Here is a 26,984-nt window from a genome sequence, read left to right on the forward strand (position 1 = left end):
CAACCTGGTTACTAGAAGTTTAAAGTCTCTTACTCTTCTCACTTTCTGGTTCAATTCTGCTGTGATTTTTCATAAAGTAACTCCTCGGAAGTCTAACAGGCTAGAAATTGATGGTATATATCATAATGTAAGGCCTCAGAAAATGATTCTATGACATGACAAATTAATGGAGTTCACTGAAGAGGTAGGTCAATTTGAAAAATGGGAACCTGCTTTCAAAGTAATTTTCCCTCTCAATCCAAGGAGACACTTAACTCACTTGCAGATTGGGTGAATCATAGACCTTAATTAGATTTTACAGTATCAACTGTAATTTTCTCTCTCAATCCAAGGAGACATTTAACTCACTTGAAGCTTGGATGAATTCATAGACCTTAATTACATTTTATACTATCAACTGAATTCAACACAAAGTGAGGCAAAGTGTTCTCACCTACACAGTGACTTAAAAAGAAATACTCCAGTGAACAAGTTTCTTCGTTGATTAAATAAAAAAAGAAAAAAAGAATCGACAGTAGGTTTTCCAGTAACCAATCTTAAATGTATGAGACAAAAGATTATTGCAAATATATAAAGAAACTTTGCTCTCAAGAGACAAACAAAACTATTTAATGTAACAAAAAGGAAGAAAAACTATAGGCTGGTAGGAACATACAGATTGTTTTGTGGAGGTAGTTACAAAATACCAGATACAAGTAAACCTAAAAATATAATTTCAAATGTAGTTAACCAGAATGTATTTTCTGCTTTTTACTATAAAAAGATATAGTTTGCAGAATAAAAGTGAAAACATAAAATTCTGTGACTGAAGCACAAACATGTGACACTATCTTACCTGAATTGTCTTCCCTCCCTGCTAATATGTCTGCACCAACCATGGTTCCTACACCCAACAGACAGACAGCCACAGCAACGAAGTGGATCACTCTGTATCTTGCATAAAGAATAAACCACGACAGAGCCATCAACACAGGAATCCCAAAGCAATCCAAAAGCTGCATGGAAAGAATCAACAGTTTAAAACATATCTCTCATTAGCTAAAAGATGAGTAATTAAGAAATAATAGGAGTCAGCATTTATAATAGGAGTCAGTATTTATTGAGCATTTATTATTGCCAGCCCTATACTAAGAGCTTTACCTGAATTCACTCATGTAATCCTCACAACAACTCTATGAGACTGAAATTACAATCCAATTTTATACATGAGAAAATGAAGATACAAAGAGGTGAAATGAGTTGTCATAGTTAAAAATGGGATGACAGCTGGGCACAGTGGCTCAGGCCTGTAATCTTAGCACTTTGGGAGGCTGTGGCGGGCAGATTGCTTGAGCCCAGGAGTTCGAGATCAGCCTGGGCAACATGGTGAAATGCTGTCTGTACAAAAAAAAATAAAATAGTTGGGTGTGGTGGTGCACGCCTGTAGTCCCAGCTACTTGGGAAGCTAAGGTGAGAGGATCACTTGAGCCTGGGAGTTCAAGGCTGCAGTGAGCTGTGATGGCGCCACCGCACTCCAGCCTGTACAATACAGAGAGACCCTGTCTCAAAATAAGTGAATAAATAAAATAATAAAATACAATGGAAGAGTCAGTTGCTGAACACAAGAATTCTGCTGAGGGCCTGTGCTCTTTACCTCTATGCTCCCACCTGTGTATATCTTTTTTATTTTATTTTATTTTTTTGAGATGGAGTCTCGCTCTGTCACCCAGGCTGGAGTGCAGTGGCACAATCTCGACTCACTGCAACCTCCACCTCCTGGGTTCAAGCAATTCTTCCTGCCTCAGCCTCCTGAGGAGCTGGGATTACAGCCGTCTGCCACCACGCCCAGCTAATTTTTGTATTTTTTAGTAGAGATGGGGTTTCATCATGTTGGCAAGGCTGGTCTCGAACTCCTGACCTCAGGTGATCTGCCTGCCTCCGCCTCCCAAAGTGCTGGGATTACAGGTGTGAGCCACCATGCCTGGCCCTGTGTGTATCTTTAAGTTCGGTAGACAAACATTCCTTCCTGCAGGCAACCATTTACTCAGCCAACAAATATTTGCTAAACACCTTGCATGTGTGAGACACTGTGAAAGCAGCTAGAAATAGAGGTGCACAGGACAGAGCAAGCTATGCCCTCAGGAGCACACAAAGCTAGAAAGAACATGGAATAAATAATCACACCAGATATTTCACTGGAATTGGGCTAAGTGCTACAAAAAAGCACCGGTTACTATGAGAGAACAGACACCATCTCCCTGACAAAGCGTCCAACCCCACCACGTGAGACACACTCGTGCTCACGGCAGATATTCTTGCTCATCCTCCTCACGTGCTTCTCCATCACCTATTGATAACAGGTCCAGAAAACACTAGCTATACACCTGATATTGCTCATCTGGAAGGCAGAGGGATTAAGCATGCCAAAATTATAGCAAGCCCAAAGTTGTTTGCAAGATAAAAGATAAAAAAGAGAGTGAATTCGTTCAATTCTTAAATTCACAAATTTAATGTGCATTCAAGGATAAAATATATTCAAGAGATTCTTGATGAATTCCAATGTATTTCTTTCAAGGAAGAAATATATTCCTTATACCAATAATATTCCTGAAACTGCTGTTTTATTGCTCACCCTGTTGTTTCAAACCTTGTCCCTGATTCCGTATCTGGTTAGTCTTGAACAAGACAGGCCCCTAATCTCCAGCAGCCCATTCAATCCTGTCCACAGTTGTTTACTGATTGCCTTTCACTGCAATAGCATCAGTGAAGTACAACGCATCATGTGTAGGAATGGCATCTTGCCTTGTTATTTATTCCAGCTGCAGAACTCTAATCTCCTAAGTGCTTTATTGAGCCTGCCTGAATAACAAAACATTAAACGATGCAAATGATAATACCCTGTCCCTGAAGACACCAGCAGAATCCAGCCATATGGCTTAACAAAATCTCAACTACATTCCTTAAACAAAAAAAAGTAGAAAAAGACATTCTAAGAACTACCACAGAAGATTCCCTTTATCCTTGTGTCTTAAAATCAAACTTAAATTTGCTCTGTCTTTAACAATTTTTGTTGGGCAATGAGGGAGCTCCCTATGTCATGGTCAGAGCTCCAGAGACCTCAGGCCCCAGCCCCACACTGACCAGCTAGATGTGTGGTCCCCAGCCAGTCGCTCTCCAAGTCAAAATATAAAATAAAAAGATCAGATGAAATGATCACATAGGTTCCCTCCGACTCTAACATTCCATGACTTCTCATCTGATATCTATCACCTTCAGACATGTGAACCTTCTTTTCAAAATGCATTCTTGGTGGCCGGGTGCGGTGGCTCATGCCTGTAATCCCAGCACTATGGGGGCCAAGGCAGGAGGATCACTTGAGGTCAGGAGTTTGAGACCAGCCTGGCCAACATGGCAAAACCTTTTATCTACTCAAAATACAAAAAAAAAATCAGCGGGGCGTGGTGGCGCATGCCTGTAATCCCAGCTACTCAGGAGGCCGAGGCTGCAGGGAACCAAGATTACCCCACTGCACTCCAGCAGGGCGACAGAATGAGACTCCATCTAAAAAAAAAAAAAAAAAGCCAGGTGTGGTGGCACATGCTTGTAATACCAGCTGCTCAGGAGGATAAGGCAGGAGAATCACTTGAACCTGGGAGGCGGAGGCTGCAGTGAGCCGAGATCATACCATTGTGCTCCAGCCTGGGTGACAGAGCAAGACTCCTCCTCAGAGGAAAAAAAAAAAAAAAAAGTATTCTTGGGGATGGATGTCTTCTCTGATTGTTTCAGTTCTAAGAGTATCAATTTAATTTTTAAAAATTATTGTATAGTCACAGTAAGCAGGGTACTAAGACAGACCCTGCCACGTGGTTAGTATAAAAATGAGTCAGACCATATTAGAGGTACGATAGAGTATAGAAGAGAAAATGAAAATTGAATTAGCCTTTGACAATGAGGGGAGCAGGCTTCAAAAAGGACTGCATTCTAGGAAGAACAGAGCAGCACAGGAGAGAAGGAGCAGGCCATGAGTAGGAAATGGGTTGATGTGGCAGTAAAGTGGGAAGGGACATGAGCAGAAACCTAGGCCACATCATGATCTTCATGTGAACTATGCCATGACTGTTGGTAATTACAGAACCTTCTAAGGAATCCTTAAGAAGAAGGTTCAAAGACCACCTAATCCAAATTTCCATCCTTTTGGACTACCCAGGCCAGAGATTTACTCAGGTGGAGAACCAGCTTGAATCAGTCCTGTGACAGCCGTCTCTGCTACTGGAGAAAACATTACCTTGTTAGATGCCTTTTTTATAATATATTCCTCACTAGGACTGTAAGTGCATGACTTGTGGCAACCAAATGCTTAGGTTTTTCTAAGGGGCTAGCTAGCGTGAAAGAAATTGTTTTCAATTTCTTTGAAATTGAAAGAAGGCACGAACTTCAGTCGCAAATATCCAACTGTAAGTGTTCTGTTTAACTGTGTTTAGGCTTTGCACCAATTCAAAACTTTTTATCATTATTAGAGATCAAAGTTCCTGGGAATTGTAATCAAGTAATTAAAATGTATATGAGATTACGAAAGTGTGACAAGAAAATGCCATTTTCTGCATACTTATGTATACTTCATTAACCAATGCTAAAAGTACACTTACTCCTATTAGTGATACTAGGTAACTTCATTCTCATGCTTCATTCTCTAGGTAACTGCTGGGTTTAATTTTTGCGAAACTTTAGGTTCTTTGTGTGCCTCCTATGGTGTCTGTCTTAATAAATCATTTCCTATCTCAGCTTTTTAACCCATACTGGTCAAAGTCCAAGAGGTTTGCTGAGAACAATGCTTAGCAAAATGTTACAGAAAACAAAGTATTTAATATAAGGCACTCTGGCAATAACATTTAATGTAGGTTCACATTGGAAAAATATTGAGTTCTCAACAATCCTTATATTTTCTATGCGAAATAAGTTTAATCTCAATTTTTTCCAGTCCCTAAAATTTAGAGTCAAGTAAGAACATCTCTGTATTTTGTATAGTGAGAAAGGGATGTATCAAAAAGTTATAAACTTCAAATCCCACATCTGATACAAACTTTTTTTTATTATTTAAGAAAATGAAAAAAAAAAAGTTATAAACTTATTAAACTGTGACATCTAAACCTGGCATTTGAGTCTCTCTCACTTTCACCTCCATTTATAAAACATTTTGTAGTTAGTAATGGTGAGTTAATGTTATGACACATCCCATAGTTTGCTAACATTAAGACAACTGAAATCAGTTGTCTTCAACTTTACAAAGTCGAAAACCTCTGCAATGTAGGAATGAATATTTTTCTTTCAATGCAGCAAGAATAAACCTAACAAAGAAACAGGGATGGGAGTTTTAACTCTGGTTACCACCTCTCCCAAAAATGTCTAATGGGTTTCTTCCAATGGTTCCTTTGTCATGAATATCTACTATGTTTGCAAAGCTCCAACTTTCCTATAGAACAAAGGTAGATCTACTTTCATATGCCATGTTTCAGCAGCATATAAAACAGAACACAAGTCAACACCACAGCATCAACTGCCAACTAAATATTTACGCTTACTGTGGTAGGAACTGCTCCGCCATAGCATTAGCAGTTTGGGGGCAGCTTAACTTTCCTAATTCTAGGAAACAGTACTCATTAGAGCATATGCTCCACTAGAAAACAGCACCCACTTGTGTTTAGGTTTTCTTCAACTGAACAGATTTTCAATAAAATTAGGTCAACACGTATGACTTCGTGTTCTCCTTTTGAAGCTATAAAATCCAAAGTGGTCAGAGGGCTCCCTCTTACCTGGACACTGGTTAGAGTTGTGTACTGGTAGGCTCTGACAATCATATAATTAGCTTCCACATCTGCTAGTCCCAGCAGGATGTACTTCCACCATTTTCTTTTCAAGATTACTAGAAGGTTATCACTGCCTGGTTGAAAGAAATCTGGGTCAGTACATGTTATTTGCAAATGATACCATACATGTTGATTTGAAGATAAAAGAGTAGAAGCAAGAATTTTTCTTCTTCTTCTTCTTTTTGAGATAGGGTCTCATTCTGTTGCCCAGGCTGGAGTCCAGTGGCGCAATCTCAGCTAACTGCAACCTCTGCCTCCTGGGTGCAAGCCAGCCTCCCACCTCAGCCTCCTGAGTAGCTGGGACCACAGGCGTACGCCACCACACCCAGCTAATTATTTTTGTATTTTTAGCAGAGATGGGGTCTCACCATGTTGCCCAGGCTGGTCTCGAACTCCTGAGCTCAAGCGATCTGCCTGCCTCAGCTTCCCAAAGTGCTGGGATTACAGGCGTGAGCTACCACGCCTGGCTATTGTATATTTCCAATGTGGCACCCTCCCAGTGTTATGAAGGTTATGGTCTTCATAACCCAAACTCCTGCAACAGCTCACCAGAGTTAGATTTTTTTCTAGTATGAAACCCTAGTTAAAATGTCATCAGAGACCAAGTGTTCAACAAAAGCACCAGAATGAAAGTAAGAGAAAAGTGGTTAAATTCCCTTTCCTAGCTGGGCATGGTGGTGTGCACCTGTAACTCCAGCTACTCAGGAGGTTGAGGTAAGGGTGGAGGACAGCTGGAGCCCAAGAGTTCAAGACCAGCTGGGCTTACATAATGAGACTCCACCTCTTTAAGAAAAAAAAGGGGGGGAGGGCAGGGCGGGAGGAGAGCCTTAAGGAAAAGAGCTAATGCATGCTGGACTTAATACTTAGGTGATGGGTTGATAGCTTCAGCAAACCACCATGGCACATGTTTACCTATGTAACAAACCTGCACATTCTGCACATGTACCCCAGAACTTAAAAAAAAATAACTTTTTTAAAAATCCCTTTCCTATCATAACAGAAATAAAATTTCTGGATATGAGCTTGCATGTCGCCATTTCTGACAAGCCACGGACTATCCTAGGAAATGAAATGTTTTCCTAGAAATTAATTGGTTATTTAACTTCTATCCATGGGCTTCTTCAAAGAAAAGTCTACATGTGATCATTCTTTTGGAAGAGATGTGCTTTCAAGTGAAAAATAAGTACATTATAAGTTTGAGAAAAGGCTTAGTGGCACACTGAAGAAACACATTTTATTCCTCCAAATTATATTTATTCAAATTAATTGGATTCACTACTTTGGAGAATCTGGCATCACAGGAGATGCAGAGTTGGCACATATATGAGAAGGCTTTATGGCAAGATAACTCACAAATAAATAAAAGTAGTGAGAATCATAACCAAATAATTATCAGTAAAATCCAATTAGCAGGAACATCTTGAAAACACAGAATTAGGCCGGGTGCGGTAGCTCACACCTGTAATCCCAGCACTTTGGGAGGCCAAGGTGGGCAGATCACCTGAGGTCAGAAGTTCAAGACCAGCCTGGGCAACATGGAAAAACCCTGTCTCTATTAAAAATTAAAAAAATTAGCCGGACATGGTGGCAGGTGCCTGTAATTCCAGCTACTAGGGAGGCTGAGGCAAGAGCATCACTTGAATCTGGGAGGCAGAGGTTGCACTGAGCTGAGATCGTGCCATTGAGCCGAGATCGTGCCATTGCATTCCAGCCTGGGCAACAAGAGCAAAACTCCGTCTCAGAAGAAAAAAAACAACAACAACACAGAATTAGTCTTCCTAGCATCAAATGGCATAGGAAGTACCTAACAACCACCCCTTAGGAGACTAACTGCACTGATACATTTGGGAGTCTCACCGAATTCCTGAAGGCCAATGCTTTCACAAAGAGCAAAGTATAGGGTTATTAACCATGTATAGTTCCACTCCCAGCTCTTTTTTTTTTTTCTTCATTTGGAGACAGGTCTTGGTCTGTCATTTGGGCTTGACTGCAGTGGTGCCATCTTGGCTCCCTGTAACCTCAGCCTCCCAAGTAGCTGGGACTACAGGGACATGCCATCATACCCAGCTAATTTTTATATTTTTTGTAGAGAAGGAGTTTCATCATGTTGCCCAGGCTGGTCTTGAACTCCGGGCCTCAGGCGATCCTCCCACCTCCAACTGCCTAAGTGCTGGGGTTACAGGTATGAGCCATCACACCCAGCCCTAAATTTCAATAAAAACCTTTAGATAGCTGGTGCATGAGATGAAATAAATTACTGTAATTTCCTAAGTGTGCACAGTGCTGTCCTTCTTCACTGGATTCACTAACCTTTGTGAGGCTTTTTCTTCTGCTGTGTCGGCCACATGACTCAAAAGCAAGTAGTAAATTTAGAATCAGACCTTCAAACCCCTTTACAACAAAGGGTTAAACTAAAGTTTTAAAAAATAATGAAGCTGGACGGACATCTGTAATCCCCACATTTTGGAAGGCCGTGGCAGACCATGTAAGGTCACGAGTTCGAGACCAATCTGGCCAACATCTCCACTAAAACTACAAAAATTAGCCGGGTGTAGCGGCACATGCCCGTAATCCCAACTACTAGGGAGAGTGAGGCAGGAGAATCGCTTGAACCTAGGAGGCAGAGGTTGCAGTGAGCCGAGATCACGCCACTGCACTGTACTCCAACCTGGGTGACAGAGCAACACTGAAGCTGTAGCTACCAGGAGTCTGTGGGGAGGGAAGGAGGAATGAATAGGTGGAGCAGAGGGATTTTTAGGGCAGTGGAGCTGTTCTGTTTGATACTGTAATGGTAAATGTATGCCATTATACATTTGTCAAAACCTATAGAATGCACAATACCAAGAGTGACCCCTAAGATAAATTACTGATTTTGGTTAATAATAATGTATCTGGCTGGGCCCAGTGGCTCACGCCTGTAATCTCAGCACTTTGGGAAGCCGAGGTGGGAGGCCTGCTTGAGCTCAGGAATTCAAGACCAGCCTGTGCAACATGGTGAAACTCTGTCTCTACAAAAAATACAAAAATTAGCTGGGCACAGTGGCTCACACCTATAATCCCAGCACTCTGGGAGGCCAAGGCAGGTGAATCACTTGAGGTCAGGAGCATGGTGAGACCCCGTCTCTGCTAAAAATACAAAAATTAGCCGGGCGTGGTGGTGTGCACCTGTAGTCCCAGCTACACAGGAGGCTGAGGCACAAGAATCACTTGAGCCCAGGAGGTGGAGGTTGTAGTGAGCCAAGATTATGCCAATGCACCAAAAACAAAAACAAAAACAAAAACAAAAACAAAAAAAACCCAGAGACCTGATCTACACAATCAACTAATGTTCCATTTACCATCTTTATTTACTTGTAAGTAAATATTTTGGAGAGTAAGGTTCTTGACTTTAAGTGTTTTTAATATCACCTTAATATTTTAAAATATTTTTTAAATTGGTGGGGGGACCTAACTTGTAATGACATTTATACTTTTTAGGTCGGGTCCAAATGGCTCACGCCTGAAATCCTAGCACTTTGGGAGGCTGAGGTGGGCAGATCACTTGAGCCCAGGAGTTAAGAGACTAGCCAGGGCAACATGGCAAAAACCCTTCTCTACCAAAAAAAAAAAAAAAAAATTAGCCAGGCATGGTGGCACACGCCTGTAGTCCCATCTTACTAGGGAGGCTGAGGTGAGTGGATCACTTGAGCCTGGGAGGTCAAGGCTACATACAGTGAGCCAAGATTGCATCTCTGCACTCCGGCCTGGGTGACAGAGTGAGACCCTGGCTCAAAAACAAACAACAACAACAACAACAACAACAAAAAAAAACCCACTTTTTTTGGACAACTTCTCTGTTACAAACAGTATGGTGCTACTTACTTTAATCAACAATTTCAGAGAATTATGCATAAGTCTCTAGTTACTACTTTCACAGAATTCAGGGGTGTCATACTTTTCTAGTAATTTTTATGAAGATAATTTTGTTGAAAAGGTAATTTCCACATTTGACATACCTGATCGAAATGCCAGCATCACTGTATAAATTAGGAACAGCAAGCAATAATTGATAAAGCTCTGAAGCATGGGGGTGTTCACTTTGTATCTTTCTGCCAAATACTGGCTGGTGATGGCTGTCCCACATATACACAAGGACAACATCTGACCCAGAGCAATTGTTTTCAAAATATTCCTGGAAAATAAAGGAAGAAATCAGAATAGCTTGCAAATAAGTTATACCTTACACACACACACACACACACACACACACACACACACACACACAGCTAAACACAAAGGGAAATGCTAATTATTCCAGGTGGTTCTTCATTTCATTTTATGAAATAACTATTTAAATGTTAGTTATTGAAGGACTACATTTTTATTCTCTTTTATCTTTCTGATCCCCTCCATTCCCACAAAGGCATATTCCCCTATTTCACTGAACATCCATTTAGAGATCATTTTGATTACTTGACTATAACATACTTTGTAAAGCACGTGTGTGTGTGTGTCTGTCTTTTTTTTTTTTTTTTTTTTGAGACAGGGTCTTGTTCTATTGCTTAGCAGTGCAGTGGTGCAATCGCAGCTCACTGCAGCCTTGACCTCCCAGACTCGAGCAATCCTCCCACTTCAGCCTCCCAAATAACTAGGACCATGGGCACATGCCACCATGCCCAGCTAATTTTTTTTTTTTTTTTTTTTTTTTTGGTAAAGATGGGGTTTCACTACGTTGCTCAGGTTGGTCTCAAACTCCTAGGCTCAAGGGATCCTCCCACCTCAGCCTCCCAAAGTGCTAGGATTTCAAGTGTGAGCCACTGTAACTGGCCCTTACCCTGCATTTCTAACATGGAAACTAATTAAAGAAGCAAGTTGACTGAGACAGAAGAGTCTACAATAATACCTATTTTCTGGATCAGATAGTTGGATAGATAGCAATATGGTTAACCAAGATCCTAAAGGCAGAAGGAAAAGGCATATTTAGAAAGGATAATAACTCCATTTTGGACATGCTGGATTTTGTTTAATTATGAGATAGCCAAGAAGAAATGTCTAGTAGGCAGCTTGGAGCTGGAAGAAAGCATTGGATTGGAGAAATAAACTTGAGAATCATGAGCATAAAGGTGGTAGCTGAATGTGGGACATAATGAGATCACCAAGGCATATAACTAAAAATTGGGAAGAAAAGAGAGCAAAAAAGAAATACCGTGGGAAACAGCAATATTTAAAGGGCTGGAGAGGCTGGATGCGGTGGCTTATGCCTGTAATCCCCGTACTTTGGGAGGCCAAGGCAGGCAGATCACTTGAGGTCAGGAGTTTGAGGCCAGCCTGGCCAACATGGTGAAACCCCGTCTCTAGTAAAAATACAAACATTAGCAGGGTGTGGTGGCGGGCGCCTGTAATCCCAGCACTCAGGAGGCTGACGCATGAGAATCGCTTGAACCCAGGAGGCAGAGGTTGCAGTGAGCTGAGATTGCACCACTGCACTCCAGCCTGGGCGACAGAATGAGAGGAAGAAAGGAAGGACGGAAGGACGGAAGGAAGGAAGGGAGGGAGGGAGGAAGACTCATTAGAGATGGAGATAAAGGGGCATGGCCAGAGAGGTAAGGGGAGAACTAGGAAGGAAGAAACAATCTGGAGGCCTAGAGAAAGTGGTGTTTCAAAGAGGAAACTTTTTCTAAGTATTCTTCCTGTCCTACTGTCATTCTACCCAAATCCAGTCTCCACGCTGCAGCAGGAGTGATGTTCTGAGTGTTAATATTATGAGATTATTTATCACGTCTAAAACCTAAAATAAAATAAATAAAAATAAAAATAAAACCTTTCACTGGCTGGTTCCTTCTGGCCTTAGGTGAAAGTCACACTTTAAAATGGCCCTACAGGCAACCCACCATCTGACTCTCCAGCCTCACCTTGAACTACTCTCTCACAGCATGTTTCATTTTTAATTTTTAGTAATTCTTCTATCTAACAAATAACAAAGTATGTATAATGTATAATCAACATGTATCCATGTATCTATCACCTCAAAAAATAAACAATTTGCCGGGCACGGTGGCTCATGCTTGTAATCCCAGCAACTTTGGGAGGCTGAGAGAGGAGGATCATGAAGTAAGGAGTTCGAGGCCAGCCTAACCAACATGGTGAAACCCCATCTCTACTAAAAATACAAAATTAGTTGGGCGTGGTGGCATGCGCCTGTAGTCCCAGCTACTCAGGAGGCTGAGGCAGGAGAATCACTTGAACTTGGGAGGCAGAGGTTGCAGTGAGCTGAGATCACGCCACTGCACTCCAGCCTGGGCGACAGAGCAAGACTCTGTCTCAAAAAAAAAAAAAAAAAAAAAAAAGAAAAGAAAAAGAAAGAAACAATTGTCAGTTGGGCACAGTGGCTAATGCCTGTAATCCTAGCACTTTGGGAGGCCGAGGTGGGTGAATTACCTGAGCCCAGGAGTTCGAGACCAGCCTGGGCAACATGCCGAAACCCCATCTCTACTAAAAACACAAAAATTAGCCGGGCATGGTAGTGCACGCCTGTAATCTCAGCTAGTAGGGAGGCTGAGGCACAAGAATAGCTTGAACCTGAGAGGTGGAGGTTAGAGTGAGCTGAAATCACACCACTACAAAAAAGAAAAAAAGAAAAGAAAGAAATATTGGCAACATCAAGGTATCCCACGTGTGTTCTCTCTAATCTCTTAGGCCTCCTGAGGTAACTAATTAGAACTGAGTATTTATTATTTTCATGCTTTTCTACATATTTTAATATTTATGTAAGTATCCCTAAGCAACAAATAGCATTGTTTCAAAATTTTAACTAGACGGCATCATACTGTATATACTTCTGCAACTGTGGTTTTGATCAACAGGGTTTGAGAGGGCCATCCATATGGATACATGAGTTCTTGTTCTTCCTTTTCAGTACTGTATAGTACTCTACCACATGACTACATCATGCTTTATTAATCCATTCCATCGTTGATGAATATTTTGGTTATATTCCTTTTTCTTTTTGTTTTCATTTGTCTTTTGATGTAATTTCCTAAGAGTTATTTCTAGGTTTTACTAGAAAAAACTAGTAAAACTAGTTTTACTCCAGGTGGTACAAATGGGTTACAGATGGCGAGGCGTGGTGACTCACGCCTGTAATCCCAGCACTTTGGGAAGCCCAGGAAGGAGGACTGCTTGAGCCCAAGAGTTCAAAACCACGCTGGGCAACATAGTGAGACCCTGTCTCTATTTAAAAAAATAAAAAAAAAAAAAAGGAGGATTTCTTGAGCCCAGGAGTTCAAAAGAGCCTGGGTAACAAAGTGAGACCCTGTCTCTATTAAAAAAAAAAAAAAAAATGGGTTATAGATACGCTAAGATTTAATCTCCTCAGTACTCAGGATGGCCTGATGGGAGCCATCTAAGGCATCTGGAGAGATTCCAGCCAGTTGCATTCTGCTGGGAGCAGGAAACTCAAAGAGTGTCCTACAAATATAATGACTTTCTATTTCTACAATAAAGTTTAAAGGAATCACTTGCTCTGGATATATCCAAGAACGGAATTGGACGAGATGGTGTTTGTTCTTAGGGCACGAGCATCTTCAGTTTTGTTTTCCTAGATTGCTCTCCAAAGGGTTATATTACTTCATGTAGCTGAGTCTGGAACTCTCAAAAGGAAGGAGTCTCCACTCTCTAAGGGGAAGGTGATGATGTCAAGAACTGGCCAAATCCAAGGACACTGTTTTAGGTTACCGGAGGAAATTTACACCAAGATGAGCCAAAAGTTAAGGATTTGCTCCTCTACAGGTAGCATTCTTTCTAGGCACGCTCTACCCAGCACCGGCTGATGAGCTAAACCAGGTCCAGGAGTTGCTATCTCCTTCTCTTGTGCACCACTTCCTCTTGAAGGAGGCACGGTTTGCATTGATTCAGGTCCTAGGCTGCCCTATCCTAGACAAAGGAAATTCACCGCTTAGTCCGGTATAGTGCACCAGGAGTCTCCGGGAATGTGGGGCCAAAGCCAAAGGATGAAAAAGTTCGTTTATTTTGTGTCATTATTCCCAGCCATATGCCTCTCTCAGGAACCATGTGGGGAGAGGTACCCGGCTGAGGAAATGATTCCAATTTTCCTATATTTCATTGTTCAATTAGTACCTATCACAGCTCACAATCTCAATTACATGATCCTGACAACAGCCCTGAGAAAAGTCCTATTGCACTCATGCTACAGAGGGAGAAGATGAGACTCAGAGCAGGTCCAGAATTCACCCATCGTCATACTGTCTGTAAAAGGCAGAAGAGATCAGTGCTCCTAACTATTAAAAGACCAGATCACAGGGTTCAAATTTGCTTAAAGGTGGCTCACATCTGTAATCCCAGCACTTTGGAAGGCCAAGGCGGGTGGATTACCCAAGGTCAGGAGTTTGAGACCAGCTTGGTCAACACGGTGAAACCCCATCTCTACTAAAAATACAAAATTTAGCTGGGCATGGTGGTGTGCACCTGTAATCCCAGCTTCTCAGGAGGCTGAGGGAGGAGAATCACTTGAACCTGAGAGGCAGGTTGCAGTGAGCCGAGATCGTACCACTGCACTCCAGCCTGGGCGACAGAGTGAGAGTTTGCCAAAAAAAAAAAAAAGGATGGGAGAGAGAGAAAAGGGAGGGAAAGAGAGAAAAGGGAGGGAGAGAGGGAGGGAAGGAGGGAGGAAGGGAGGAAGGAAGGAAGGGAGGGAGGGAAGGAGGGAGGGAGGGAGGGAGGAAGGAAGGAAGGGAGGGAGGGAGGGAGGGAGGAAGGAAGGGAGGGAGGGAGGGAGGGAGGGAGGAAGGAAGGAAGGAAGGGAGGAAGGGAGGGAGGAAGGAAGGGAGGGAGGGAGGCAGGAAGGAAGGCAGGAAGGGCTCTAAGGAAACTTCCTCTCTTCCCTGGAAGGAAGTCTCAGAATTGCAGAACCTTAGCACTAACCCACTTTAATCAAGGAGACTGCCGCCCAGAAAAGAGTAGTGTTTTGTCTAAGATCACACGGGAGCAGAGCTAATGCCCAAATTTCCTGGCCATTAAACATCTGCTGTCCCTGCTACAGCACACAGTCTTGGGATAACAAGTGGGTCATCCCTCACAGTTGGTATCTTCCGACGTTCTATATCTCTTTCTCTTTCCTCTCTTTCCCCTCATCCCTCTCTTCCCCTCCGTTCTCTCTCCATTATTATTTTATAACAGAGTTTATATTAGAAAACCCCTTCAGGCTGGGCACGGTGGCTCACGCCCGTAATCCCAGCACTTTGGGAGGCTGAGGCGGGCGGATCACTTGAGATCAGGAGTTCAAGACCAATCTGGCCAACATAGTGAAACCCCGTCTCTACTAAAAATAAAAAAATTAGCTGGGCATGGTGGCGGGCACCTGTAATCCCAGCTACTCGGGAGGCTGAGACAGGAGAATCTCTTGAACCTGGAAGGCAGAGGTTGCAGTGAGCCGAGATGGCGCTACTGTGCTCCAGCCTGGGCAATAGAGCAAGATTCTGTCTCAAAGCAAGACAAAACACCCTTCTTCAAAGCATCCCTGTACCTCGCCTTGCTGTCAAGAAAGGGGGAGCCTGGCCTCATCTCTCTCCTCCCAGTAGTCACACTGCTTCCCTGTACATCATGGGGGAGTTGGACGTCCAAAGTACCAGGCACAGAAACTCTAACCAAGTGGCTGATAACCTAATCAAATTGAGAACATTTTTCACATCTCATAATGGACTTGAAAGCAATTATAAATCTGAAATAAGTGAGAATAAAAAGTGTGGAAGCATTAAGCCCTCTTCACAAATTGACAGAATTCCTACAGTAAGCTCATATCTGCATTCTAAAATAGCACAATTAAGCAAGCTGTCCTCTAACTATTATAAACTGTAACCATCTTCTAAAAAAAGGAGAGTCACAAATTGAGTATGGAGATTTAAAGTTACAGGAATGCACTTCTCTTGGCTCCAAATCATAATGACCTCATCTATAACAGAAGAGTGAGAGAGAAAAGCCAGAGTGAGAGGGGGTAGGAAATTGAACAAAGGAAGAAAGAAGACAAAACACTCAGACGTATAGACACTGAAGGCCTCAAAACAATTTTTGTTACTTACAGCTCCACATTCACGTTTGTATAAAATTTGTACAAGGTAGGTTCATGTGAATTCTGAACAGAGGAACTCTCTATACCATAACAAAACCTGTTCCTGTCTAAGCGAAGTTGCCAGAAGAAACATGCATCCGACCTTCGGATATATCCTGTCCCGGTTTTTCTAACGGAACCTCCACTAAAATGAACTTCAATGGCAGGATATGATCCTATCCCAAGACAAATTTCCCCAAGGCAGCTTCACACCGGGGGAGCCAGCCTTCCAGAATACACAGCAAACAAGAGTTATGGATCACTGAGGGCAGGAGTGGACAAACAGGTAGAAGATGGGCTGAGTAAGGTCACTTCCAACCACATTATTGTTAGAATCTATTTTATAACTTTAAGAATTTAAAGAATGAGGCCAGGCACAGTGGCTCATGCCTGTAATCCCAGCACTTTGGGAGGCCAAGACGGGTGGATTACTTGAGTCAGGAGTTCAAGACCAGCCTGGCCAACATGGTGAAACCCTGTATTTTTTGTAAAAATACAAAAAAATTAACCAGGTGTGGTGGCGCGTGCCTGTAATTCCAGCTACTTGGGTGGCTGAGGCAGGAGAATCACTTGAACCCAGGAGGCAGAGGTTGCAGATCACACCACTGCACTTCAGCCTGGGCGACAAAGCAAGACTCCATCTCAAAAAAAAAAAAAAAAAAAAAAAAAATTCAAGGAATGAAAGAAGAAAAGATCATGAGGCACTTTATTTCCCTCCTTCTTTCTTCGAGGAAACCTAAAATCTATATTGTAACCTCCCTTCCATTCCAAAATACATACTCATGTACCTGATTTCCAGTGAAAATATACTTTTATTCATGTCTTCAGTCAGTAAGCTCCTCAGCCATATATTCACCAGAGTTCAATGGTTGTTAATATGTGCCAAGCACAAGGAATTTAGAATTAAGACTCATCTATTTTCTAGTCCCAGACCCTCTTTCTTCTCCCCAGAACAGATCAGGGAGCTCCACTTTGTGCCTCTACAAAATACCACACCCCTCTATCACAGTACCAACCACACCGCTTATGACTGTTCTTTCCCCAAAACTCTAAGCTCCAGGAGGAAAGGGACATTATATTCTCCATGATTAACAGTGCCCGGCACACAGGGCATGTGCTATTGTTGAACGACCTCAGGTGTTTTCTGTGTGAGGAGTCAGACAGACCCCACAACACAAAACCACAATAAAACGAGAAAGGGTTAAAATAAGAGTTGTGCATGCAGCCAAGGAGAAGCAAAGCTCAAGACGTCCTGGGAAAGGTTCACAGAGGAGTCAAAACAATCACACACCCGAAAGATATTTCAGGAAGATTGAGGAATGGAGGAAAGGCCATAATACGAGTGTGTGCCTAATTTAAAATATGAGTGTGTGCCTAATTTAAACACTAGTTTTACATGATATATACACATGACACACAGTGATGGGGTGCATTCATATACACACATATATATATGAGACACAGTGATGGGATGCATTCATATACACACATATATATATGAGACACAGTGATGGGATGCATTCATATACACACATATATAATATATATATGAGAGACACAGTGATGGGATGGATTCATATACACACATATGTAATATATATATGAGACACAGTGATGGGATGCATTCATATACACATATATATAATATATATATGAGACACAGTGATGGGATGCATTCATATACACACATATGTAATATATATGAGAGACACAGTGATGGGATGCATTCATATACACATATATATAATATATATGAGAGACACAGTAATGGGATGCACTCATATACACACATATATAATATATATATGAGACACAGTGATGGGATACATTCATATACACACACATATATATATGAGACACAGTGATGGGATGCATTCATATACACATATAATACATACATGAGACACAGCGATGGGATGCATTCATATACACATATAATACATATATGAGACACAGTGATGGGATGCATTCATATATACACACATATATATATGAGACACAGTGATGGGATGCACTCATATACACACATATATAATATACATATGAGACACAGTGATGGGATGCATTCATTTCTTCAGCTCTTCTTTATTTACTCTTTCAAATTAGATAGGCAGTCCTCTACTGATTATATATTTAAAAATACTGGGCTTTAAAAATAACACTGACACCAAGACCCCAGCCCAAACCAATTGGATCAGATTCTCAGGGGGTAGATTCCAAATATCAGCCTATTTTAAGTCTCCTAGATGAGTCTAAGACACAATCAGGATGGCAAATCACTAAATTATTCTTTCCTTTTTATTTGAAGAAAAAAGAGTTCCAAATGATGGATAAGATGCATTATTTGAATGCAAATTATGCATTCCCTTCACTTTATGTCTCAATAAATCTGTGTTGCTAGGTTGCATGTTGTCAGCTAAAGGCAGGATTTCATACTAGTGCTAAGACTCCTATGGAACACAGTTACTTGGGGGAGATTTTTAAATCCATTACATCTGCCACCTGTAAATACCTGGTAAAGAATAACAACTTCCAGTACGTCTATAAAAATCCTATTAGGAACCCAAAAAGAAATATTCATTTAGACCAAGTTCTTGTACTCTGCTCATAAGCTACCCAGTTTCTATTTCTAAAGCATTTTAAATTATATTAGAAGCATGTTTAGAAATAAATTATAAAGAGTTTTTGGCCAGGCACTGTGACTCACATCTATAATTCCAGCACTTTGGGAAGCAGAAGTGGGCAGATCACTTGAGGCCAGGAGTTTGAGACCAGCCTGGTCAACATGGCAAAATCCCATCTCTACTAAGTAAAGTACAAAAATTAGCAAGGTGTGGTGGCGTGCGCCTATAGTCCCAGCTACTCAGGAGGCTGAGGCATGAGAATCACTGGAACCCAGGAGGTGGAGTATGCAGTGAGCCAAGATCACGCCCCTTCATTCTAGCCTGGTCGACACAACAAGAAAAGAAAGAAAAGGAAGGAAGGAAGGAAAGAAGGAAGGAAGGGAGGGAGGGAGGGAAAGAGAGAGAGAGAGAAAGAAAAAGAAGAAAGAAAGAAAAAGGAAGGAAGGAAGGAAAGAAGGAAGGAAAAAGAAAGAAAGAAAGAAGGAAAGAAAGAAAGAAAAAAGAAAAGAAAGAGAAAAGAAAGGAGGGAGGGAAGGAAGGAAGGAAGGAAGGAAGGAAGGAAGGAAGGAAGGAAGGAAGGAATTATAAGTAGCTTTTCTTTACACAGTAAGTAGCAGCCAAGATGAACTGTTTTCTTTCCATTTGCACATTCCTATGATTCAAAAGTTTAGCCATTAATGTATCATCAAATTCTAGTAAGCATAAGTAGCTTGCAATTTTGAAGAACCCACATTCTGTTAAAGTCATATTCAAAACTCAAAGTAGCTTAAAAAGTCAAATTTTAAAAAACAGATAAGTGTAGTGGCATACATGATCACCTCACAAAGAAGGTAAGTAAAAGAAAGAAAATCAGTGTTTTCTTTTTGCTCACTGGATTATGTCTTACTCAGAATAGGTGCTCAGTAAATGTTTATTTAAAGTTAACAAAAAATGCTACTATTATGAAGATGGCATCATGTTAAAATGCAAGGCAGACAATACTGTAGACAAGAGGCCCTCAAAGGTGAACTCAATGAATGTTACAGTGGAAAAAATACAAGCTATAGAATTAGATAAAACTGGGGTCTGGATTTAAATTTGAAACATGAAAAAGAAGAGAAACAGGTACAGGCAAGTGAAAACAGTGGTGCACACCATGTCTTGTTCTGGAAAAAGCTAGTAGAGAGTGCAATTTAGATGTGGCCTTCAGGAAAAGATTATTCCTTCTGAATATAGTAGAAAGACTCCTAGTCTTTGAATCCGAAGATCTAACTCTACTCTTTATTAGTGTTAGGTAGTTCTCTTACTTTTTTTTAAGTGAGTGTAATACCACCTTTATGCGCCTAAGGGTTAACTGATGTAACCTATCAAAGTACCTAGCACATCCACCCACCTGAGGCACTGAGTGCATTTTATTTCCTTCTTTCCTCTGGCTTGCCCAGCCTTTTGGTAACCTCTTGACCATACCTGTCTATTCTATATATGCACCGTCCAATAGAGTACCCTCTACCCATATGCAGCTATTGAGTGTTTGAAACACGGCTAATGGGAATAAGGAATTGAATGTTTAATGTTATTTCATTTCAACTTAACTAAAATGGCCATATATGGAGAATGGCTACCAAATTAGACGGTGAAGCCAGGGATCAGCATTGTGCCACACTGTAGATGTCACCACAGTGATAGACATGTTTGAAAAGTAGCTCTTGAGCACTTGAAATGTGGCTAGTATAAATGAGGAACTGAATGTTTCGTTTTATTCTATTTTATTTATTCTATTTATTCTATTTGGATTCATTTTCACTTAAATAACTGCATGAGGCCGGGAGTTATAGCATTGAAGAACACAGTTCTAGCCTGGTGCTTCTCAAACTTTCATGTGATATGAATCATCTAAGGCTCTTGTTAAATCGCAGCTTCTCATTCTGTAGGTTTGGAGAGAGGCCTGAGTTTCCGCTTTTTTTTTGAGATGGAGTCTTGCTCTGTCGCCTAGGCTGAAGTTCAGGGGCACGATCGCGGCTCACTGCAACCTCCACCAACTAGATTCAAGCAATTCTCCTGTCTCAGCCTCTTGAGTAGCTGGGATTACAGGCACCTGTCACCACACTCAGCTAATTTTTGTAGTTTTAGTAGAGACAGGTTTCACCCTGTTGGTCAGGCTGGTCTCGAACTCCTGACCTCGTGATCCACCCGCCTCGGCCCCCCAAAATGCTGGGATTACAGGCGTGAGCCACTGCACCTGGCCTGAGATTCCGCATTCCTAACAAGCTCTCAGGAAATACTTATGCTGCTGATCCATGGACCAGACCTTGAGTGAGCAAAGGTCTACAGCAATGCTTCTGATTCTGAGGTCTGTCAGCTTTTAGGAATCCGTGGAATAAGTGAATGCAATCCATGGGCTGTTCAGGATCTGTTTTTGACACTTCAAAAACTTAATAGTACTTCTGACTTTTGCTAGTGAAAGTGCAAAACAATAAATCTCTATTTCAGCGGGAGAGTTTGGGGATGCTGATTTGACAATTTCTAGCAATTTTGTCTCAAGGAATCTACCCCAAGGCAACTCGGGCAAAAATACAAAAAGGTGTGTCTACAAAGCTATTCATTGCAGCACTATTTATACTAGCAAAAGACTAAAGGAAAAAAACAAAATGTCTAACAATGGGAGACTAGCTGAATAAACACACAGGATTACTACTGTACAGCTATAGAAAGCAAGGCACATATTTATATGTACTGTTATAAAGTGACTCCTTTTTTAAAAAGGAGAAGCAAATGTGGAGAAAAATGGGTATGGAATGCAAATATTTACCTATAATTTGTTAATTTTTTAAAAGGAAAGACAAAATTAAAAAAATTTTTTTTTTTTGAGATAAGAGTTTTGCTCTTGTTGTCCATGCTGGAATGCAATAGCTCACTCTCACTGCAACCTCTGCCTCCCAAGTAGCTGGGATTACTGGCACGCACCACCAAGCCAGACTAATTTTGTATTTTTAGTAGAGACAGGGTTTCTCCAGGTTGGTCAGGCTGGTCTCAAACTCCTGACCTCAGGTGATCCATTCTCTTTGGCCTCCTAAAGTGCTGGGATTACAGACGTGAGCCACCGCGCCCGGCCAAACCAAAACTTTTTAAAAGTTGTGTACAGGGCAGCAGAGGGAGCAAAGTAAAAGGTGTATGTCTGAAGATACTTTGTTTTATAGATTTGCCTTTGAGGCCATGTAAGTATGTTACATAACTTATAATTATGTAAAACAAAAATGAAATTTAAAAAAGCCACATCTAAAATAAACAAAATTTAAAATAAACTTGATGTTTTAAAAGGTGGTAGCAAAACCAAACAGACAGGAATTATTTCAAGAGACTTTAAAACATACTAATTTGACAATACACTCCTAATAAAATATACCATAGGATCAAAAAGAACGGTACAATAGCTTAAACTGTTTGGATACAGTGTTGATATTATTTTGGGAGTATGTACAAATACTGTGGAATACAGAAGATAAGAAATTACATTGATGGGAGCCCCTTTAACCTCTTCTGGCTTTGAGGGCCGTGTCCCCCTACAATATGAATACTGTATATACATATTGATATATGAATATTGTATATACATACACATACAATATGAATATTGATGTATTCATTTGGGATATACAGAAAAAAGAAGATGAAATTGTAAGATCGAAGAGGTTGAGTTAAAAACCTTATAGTTTTGAACTTTATTGAAAGGTACAATTGACTCATGAGTACTTCGTAGTATGTCATGAGTATTTCATAATATATACATATAGATATCCTATCTCCCCTAAAAAGCTCTGAAACAATGACTAATCCATTAATTATAAACACCTCTAGTGTCTAGATAATGGCAACTAAATACGACCTCCCACTAAAAAGAACTAGGAACCAGGCACAGTGGCTCACAAATGTAACACCAGCACTTTGCGAGGCTAAGGTGGGTGGATCACTTGAGGTCTGGTGTACAAGACTAGCCTGGCCAACAGGGTGAAACCCTGTCTCTACTAAAAATACAAAAATGGCTGGATGTGGTGGCTCACCCCTGTAATCCCAGCACTTTAGGAGGCCGGGGCAGGAGGATCACCTGAGCTCAGGAGTTCGAGACCAGCCTGGCCAACATGGCAAAACCCCATCTCTACTACAAATACAAAAATCAGCCAGGCGTGGTGGCGTGCACCTGTAATCCCAGCTACTCGGAAGGCTGGGGAAGGAGAATCACTAGAACCCAGGAGGCGGTGGTTGCAGTGAGCCGAGATTGCACCACTGCACTCCAGCCTGGGCGACAGAGCAAGACTCCATCTCAAAAAAAAAAAAAAAAAAAAAAATTAGCTGGGCGTGGTGGCGCACCTGTAATCCCAACTATCCAGGAAGCTAAGGGAGGAGAATCACTTGAACCCAGGAAGCGCAGGTTGCAGTGAGCCGAGATTGCATCATTGCACTCCAGCCTGGACGACATAGTAAGACTCCGTCTCAAAATAAATAAAGTAAGTAAGTAAACAAAAATAAAAAGAACTAGGGCTTTTTGGAGAATGGCTGATTTCAGACCTGGGGCAGGAAATTTACAAAATAAGCCTGGAACAACTTGTCACATCAAATAGTAAGAAAACTAAGGATTGAATCTATGACAAAAATAAATTCTTAGCACTGGGAAGAATAACTGCAATGGAATGAAACACTTCAAATGTTTAAACCCATGAGTTAATAGCAATACTGGCTGGGCACGGTGGCTCAGGCCTGTAATCCCAGCACTTTGGGAGGCAGAGGCAGGCGGATCACGAGGTCAGGAGTTATCAAGAACAGCCTGGCCAACACAGTGAAACCACATCTCTATTAAAAATACAAAAATTAGATGCGCAGGTGGCAGCGCCTGTAATCCCAGCTACTCAGGAGGCTGAAGCAGGAGAATCACTTGAAACCGGAAGGCAGAGGTTGCAGTGAGCTGAGATCGCACCACTGCACTCCAGCCTAGGTTAAAGACCGAAACTCTGTCTCAAAAAAAAAAAAAAAAAAATAGCAATACTAAAAAATTCTTTAACTTGCTGGTCTTCTTTGGTGGATGCTAGGGAATGAACTTATTATTTTGAAGACTGGTGAATAAAAGAAATCAGTCAATGTTTATCCTGCCCTTCTTATACAAATTATACCTCAGAGTAATCGAAGAGTTGATGACAAGGAGTTTGTCCTTGTGGAAATAGTCTGTACAATAAATTAAGAGGGGACGACAAATAAAATATCACTTTAGGAGTCCTAATTAAATAATGGATCTAGACAAAACATCAATAGCTCCTAACATAACAAAAAAGAAACAGACAAGAAAACACTATATATCTCCTGTCATGATTTGAATATCTGTCCCCTCTAAAACTCATGCTGAAACTTAATCCTGGCCAGGCGTGGTGGTTCCTGCCCAGGCGTGGTGGTTCCTGCCCATAATCACAGCACTTTGGAAGGCCGAGGCAGGCGGATCACTTGAGGCCAGAAGTTTGAGACCAGCCTGGCCAACATGGTGAAACCCTGTCTCTACTAAAAATACAAAAAACTAGCTAGGCGTGGTGGCGCACGCCTGTAGTCACAGCTACTCAGGAGGCTGAGGCAGGAGAACTGCTTGAACCCAGCAGGTGGAGGTTGCAGTGAGCCAAGATCACGCCACTGTACTCCAGCCTGGGTGACAGAGAGAGACTCTCTCAGAGGAGGAGGTCGGTAGGAAAAAGGAAAAAAAAAAAGCTCATGCTTGTAATCCCAGCACTTTGGGAGGCTGAGGAGGGCCAATCACCTGAGGTCAGGAGTTCGAGACCAGCCTAGTCAACATGGTAAAACCCCGTCTCTACTAAAAATACAAAAATTAGCCAGGTGTGGTGGCAGGAGTCTGTGATCCCAGCTACTTGGGAGACTGAAGCAGGAGAATCATTTGAACACAGGAGGCAGAGGCTGCAGTGAACAGACATCGTGCCATCGCACTCCAGCCTGGGTGACAGAGTGAGATTACATCTTAAAAAAAAAAAAAAAAAGCCTGTTTGACTCTCAGTGCACCCTTCTCGCCCTATGATGCCTTCCACCATGCTATGACACAGTACAAGGCCCTCACCAGAAGCCAAACAGATGCAGCTGCCCAATCTTTGAACTTCCCAGCCTTTAGAGCTGTATGAAATAAACTTCTTTTCTGCATAAATTACCAACCTTGGATATTTTTACAGCAACAAAAAACAAACTAAGACATCTCTTGATGGTAGTACACAATACCTATGAAATCTTACCAAAAAAAAAAATAGAACCACAGATTTTTTTAACCTGGGGCACATGAACCAGGTCCATGAAAATATTCTAGGGTCTATGAATTTCAGTAGAAAAAAATATATATATCCTCATTTTCAGTAACATTGAACTAAAATTTAATAATCGCTTCAATTATAAATGTAGGCAACAAACTATAGTGGTGCTAGCAATACCTAAGACTTTGCTGCCAAAAGAATTCAGATATTTTCATTTCATATGGCAACTATAGCTAAAATTTCAAATAAAATTTATATTCATCGCTACTCCAAAATCATGGTAAACCAGGCACGCTGGCTCACATCTGTAATCCTAGCATGTTGGGAAGGCCAAGGCAGGAGGATCACCTAAGGCCACAAGCTGGAGACCAGCCTGGGCAAAACAGCAAGACCTCATCTCTATAAAGTTTTAAAAAATAAAAAAAAAAGGCTGGATGTGATAGTATGATCGTGCATGCTTGTAGTCCCAGCTACCTGGGAGGCTGAGGAGGCAGAATTGCTTCAGCCAAGGAGTTTGAGGCTGCAGTGGGCTCTGATGGCACCACTGCATTCCAGCCTGGGCAACAGAGCAAAATGCCATCTCTTTAAAAAAAAAAAAAAAAAATCATCGTAGTTAAAAACTCATTGTGATATTTTGTTACTTAGTAAATTTTAAAGAAAAAAAGCCTCTATATTAACATATATCCCAATTTACTTTTTAATAATTTGACAACTAAATCTTTGCAATTGGTTTCCATTATAATCTTATATATTTATGCATTTAAAAACATTATCCTAAGAAGAAAATACCGTTGGCCGGGCACGGAGGCTCACACCTGTAATCCCAACAGTGTGTGAGGCCGAGGCAGGCGGATCACGAGGTCAAGAGATCGAGACCATCCTGGCAAACATAGTGAAACCCCATCTCTACCAAAAATACAAAAATTAGTCGGGCGTGGTGGTGGGTCCCTGTAGTCCCAGCTACTCGGAAGGCTGAGGCAGGAGAACCACTTGAACCCAGGAGGTGGAGCTTGCAGTGAGCCGAGATCACACCACTGCACTCCAGCCTGGCAACAGAGTGAGACTCCGTCTCAAAAAAAAAAAAAAAGAAAAAAAAGGAAAAAAAAAAGAAAATATTGTTAACTTATCAGAAAGACACAATCAACAAAAACCAAAATGTGAAAAACCCCATGATAAATGAACTGTTTCTTTAAAAGTAAAGAGAAGAAGGTAAGCCTAAGACAGAAAAAGATATAAACATAACAACCTATTAAAATACATGGGCCTTATTTGCATTGTGATTTGAACAAACTATTTTTTTTAATTATGAGATAACTGAGAAAATTTTAATATGAACTGGGTATTTTATATTAAGGAATTATTGTATATTTTTAGATGGAATGATGGTATTATAGTTGCTTTTAAGTTCTTATCTGTTAGAGATTAACATTGATCTGTGCATTACATTACGTGATGCCTGAGATTTACTTTAAGATCATCCAAGAGGAAGAAAGTGGAAGTGTATAAATGGAACAAGAATGAACTGCTGACATTCACTGAAACTGGGTGATAAGGGACAAGTTGCAGTGGCTCACGCCTGTAATTCTAGCACTTTGGGAGGCCAAGGCGGGTGGATCACTTGAAGCCGGGAGTTCATGACCAGCCTGGCCAACATGGCAAAACCTCATCTCTACTAACAACACAAAAATTAGCAGGGCATGGTGGCGCATGCCTGTAGCCCATTTGGGAGGCGGAGGCAGGAGGGTCACTTGAGCCCAGGAGGCAGAGGTTGCAGTGATCCGAGAACACACCACTGTACTCCAGCCTGGGCGACACAGCAAGACTCCATCACAAAAGAAAAAAAAAGAAGGAAACTGGGTTGTCATCACAGTAGAGAATAGTCTCTACTTTTATTTGAATGTTTCCATAAAACTTTTTTTTTAAGTCAACAGAAACCCTACATGTACCCATGCCGAGGCCGTTCAGACAAACCAAAACATCACTTGTATTTGCTTTCAGCTCTAATTATATCAACCAAGCGTGGTAACAGTCATTTTCTCTTGCTAACCAGAAGTTCTACTGTCTGATTAGTTAAAAGAGAGAGAAAAAAATAAACTCATTATTACTTAACAAATGAGTATTGGGGAAAGGGTGTCAAAATATTTCAAAA

The 26,984-nt window shown here is 41.3% G+C and overlaps 1 protein-coding gene across 1 annotated transcript in view; it reads right to left on the bottom strand.

The window, feature by feature from the left end:
• The window catches only part of SLC35F2 (solute carrier family 35 member F2), a 65,483-nt gene that overhangs the window by 11,824 nt on the left and 26,675 nt on the right, over positions 1 to 26,984 (bottom strand). The window contains exons 2-4 of the mRNA XM_025358227.1: positions 9,839 to 10,014; positions 5,790 to 5,917; positions 836 to 995 (exon numbers count right to left, since the gene is read on the bottom strand). Of these exons, the coding sequence (XP_025214012.1) occupies positions 836 to 995; positions 5,790 to 5,917; positions 9,839 to 10,014 (464 nt within the window). The remainder of the gene's footprint in view (positions 1 to 835; positions 996 to 5,789; positions 5,918 to 9,838; positions 10,015 to 26,984) is intronic.

This window comes from Theropithecus gelada, chromosome 14 (genome assembly GCF_003255815.1).
Source record: "Theropithecus gelada isolate Dixy chromosome 14, Tgel_1.0, whole genome shotgun sequence".
NCBI classification, from domain to species: Eukaryota; Metazoa; Chordata; class Mammalia; order Primates; family Cercopithecidae; genus Theropithecus; species Theropithecus gelada.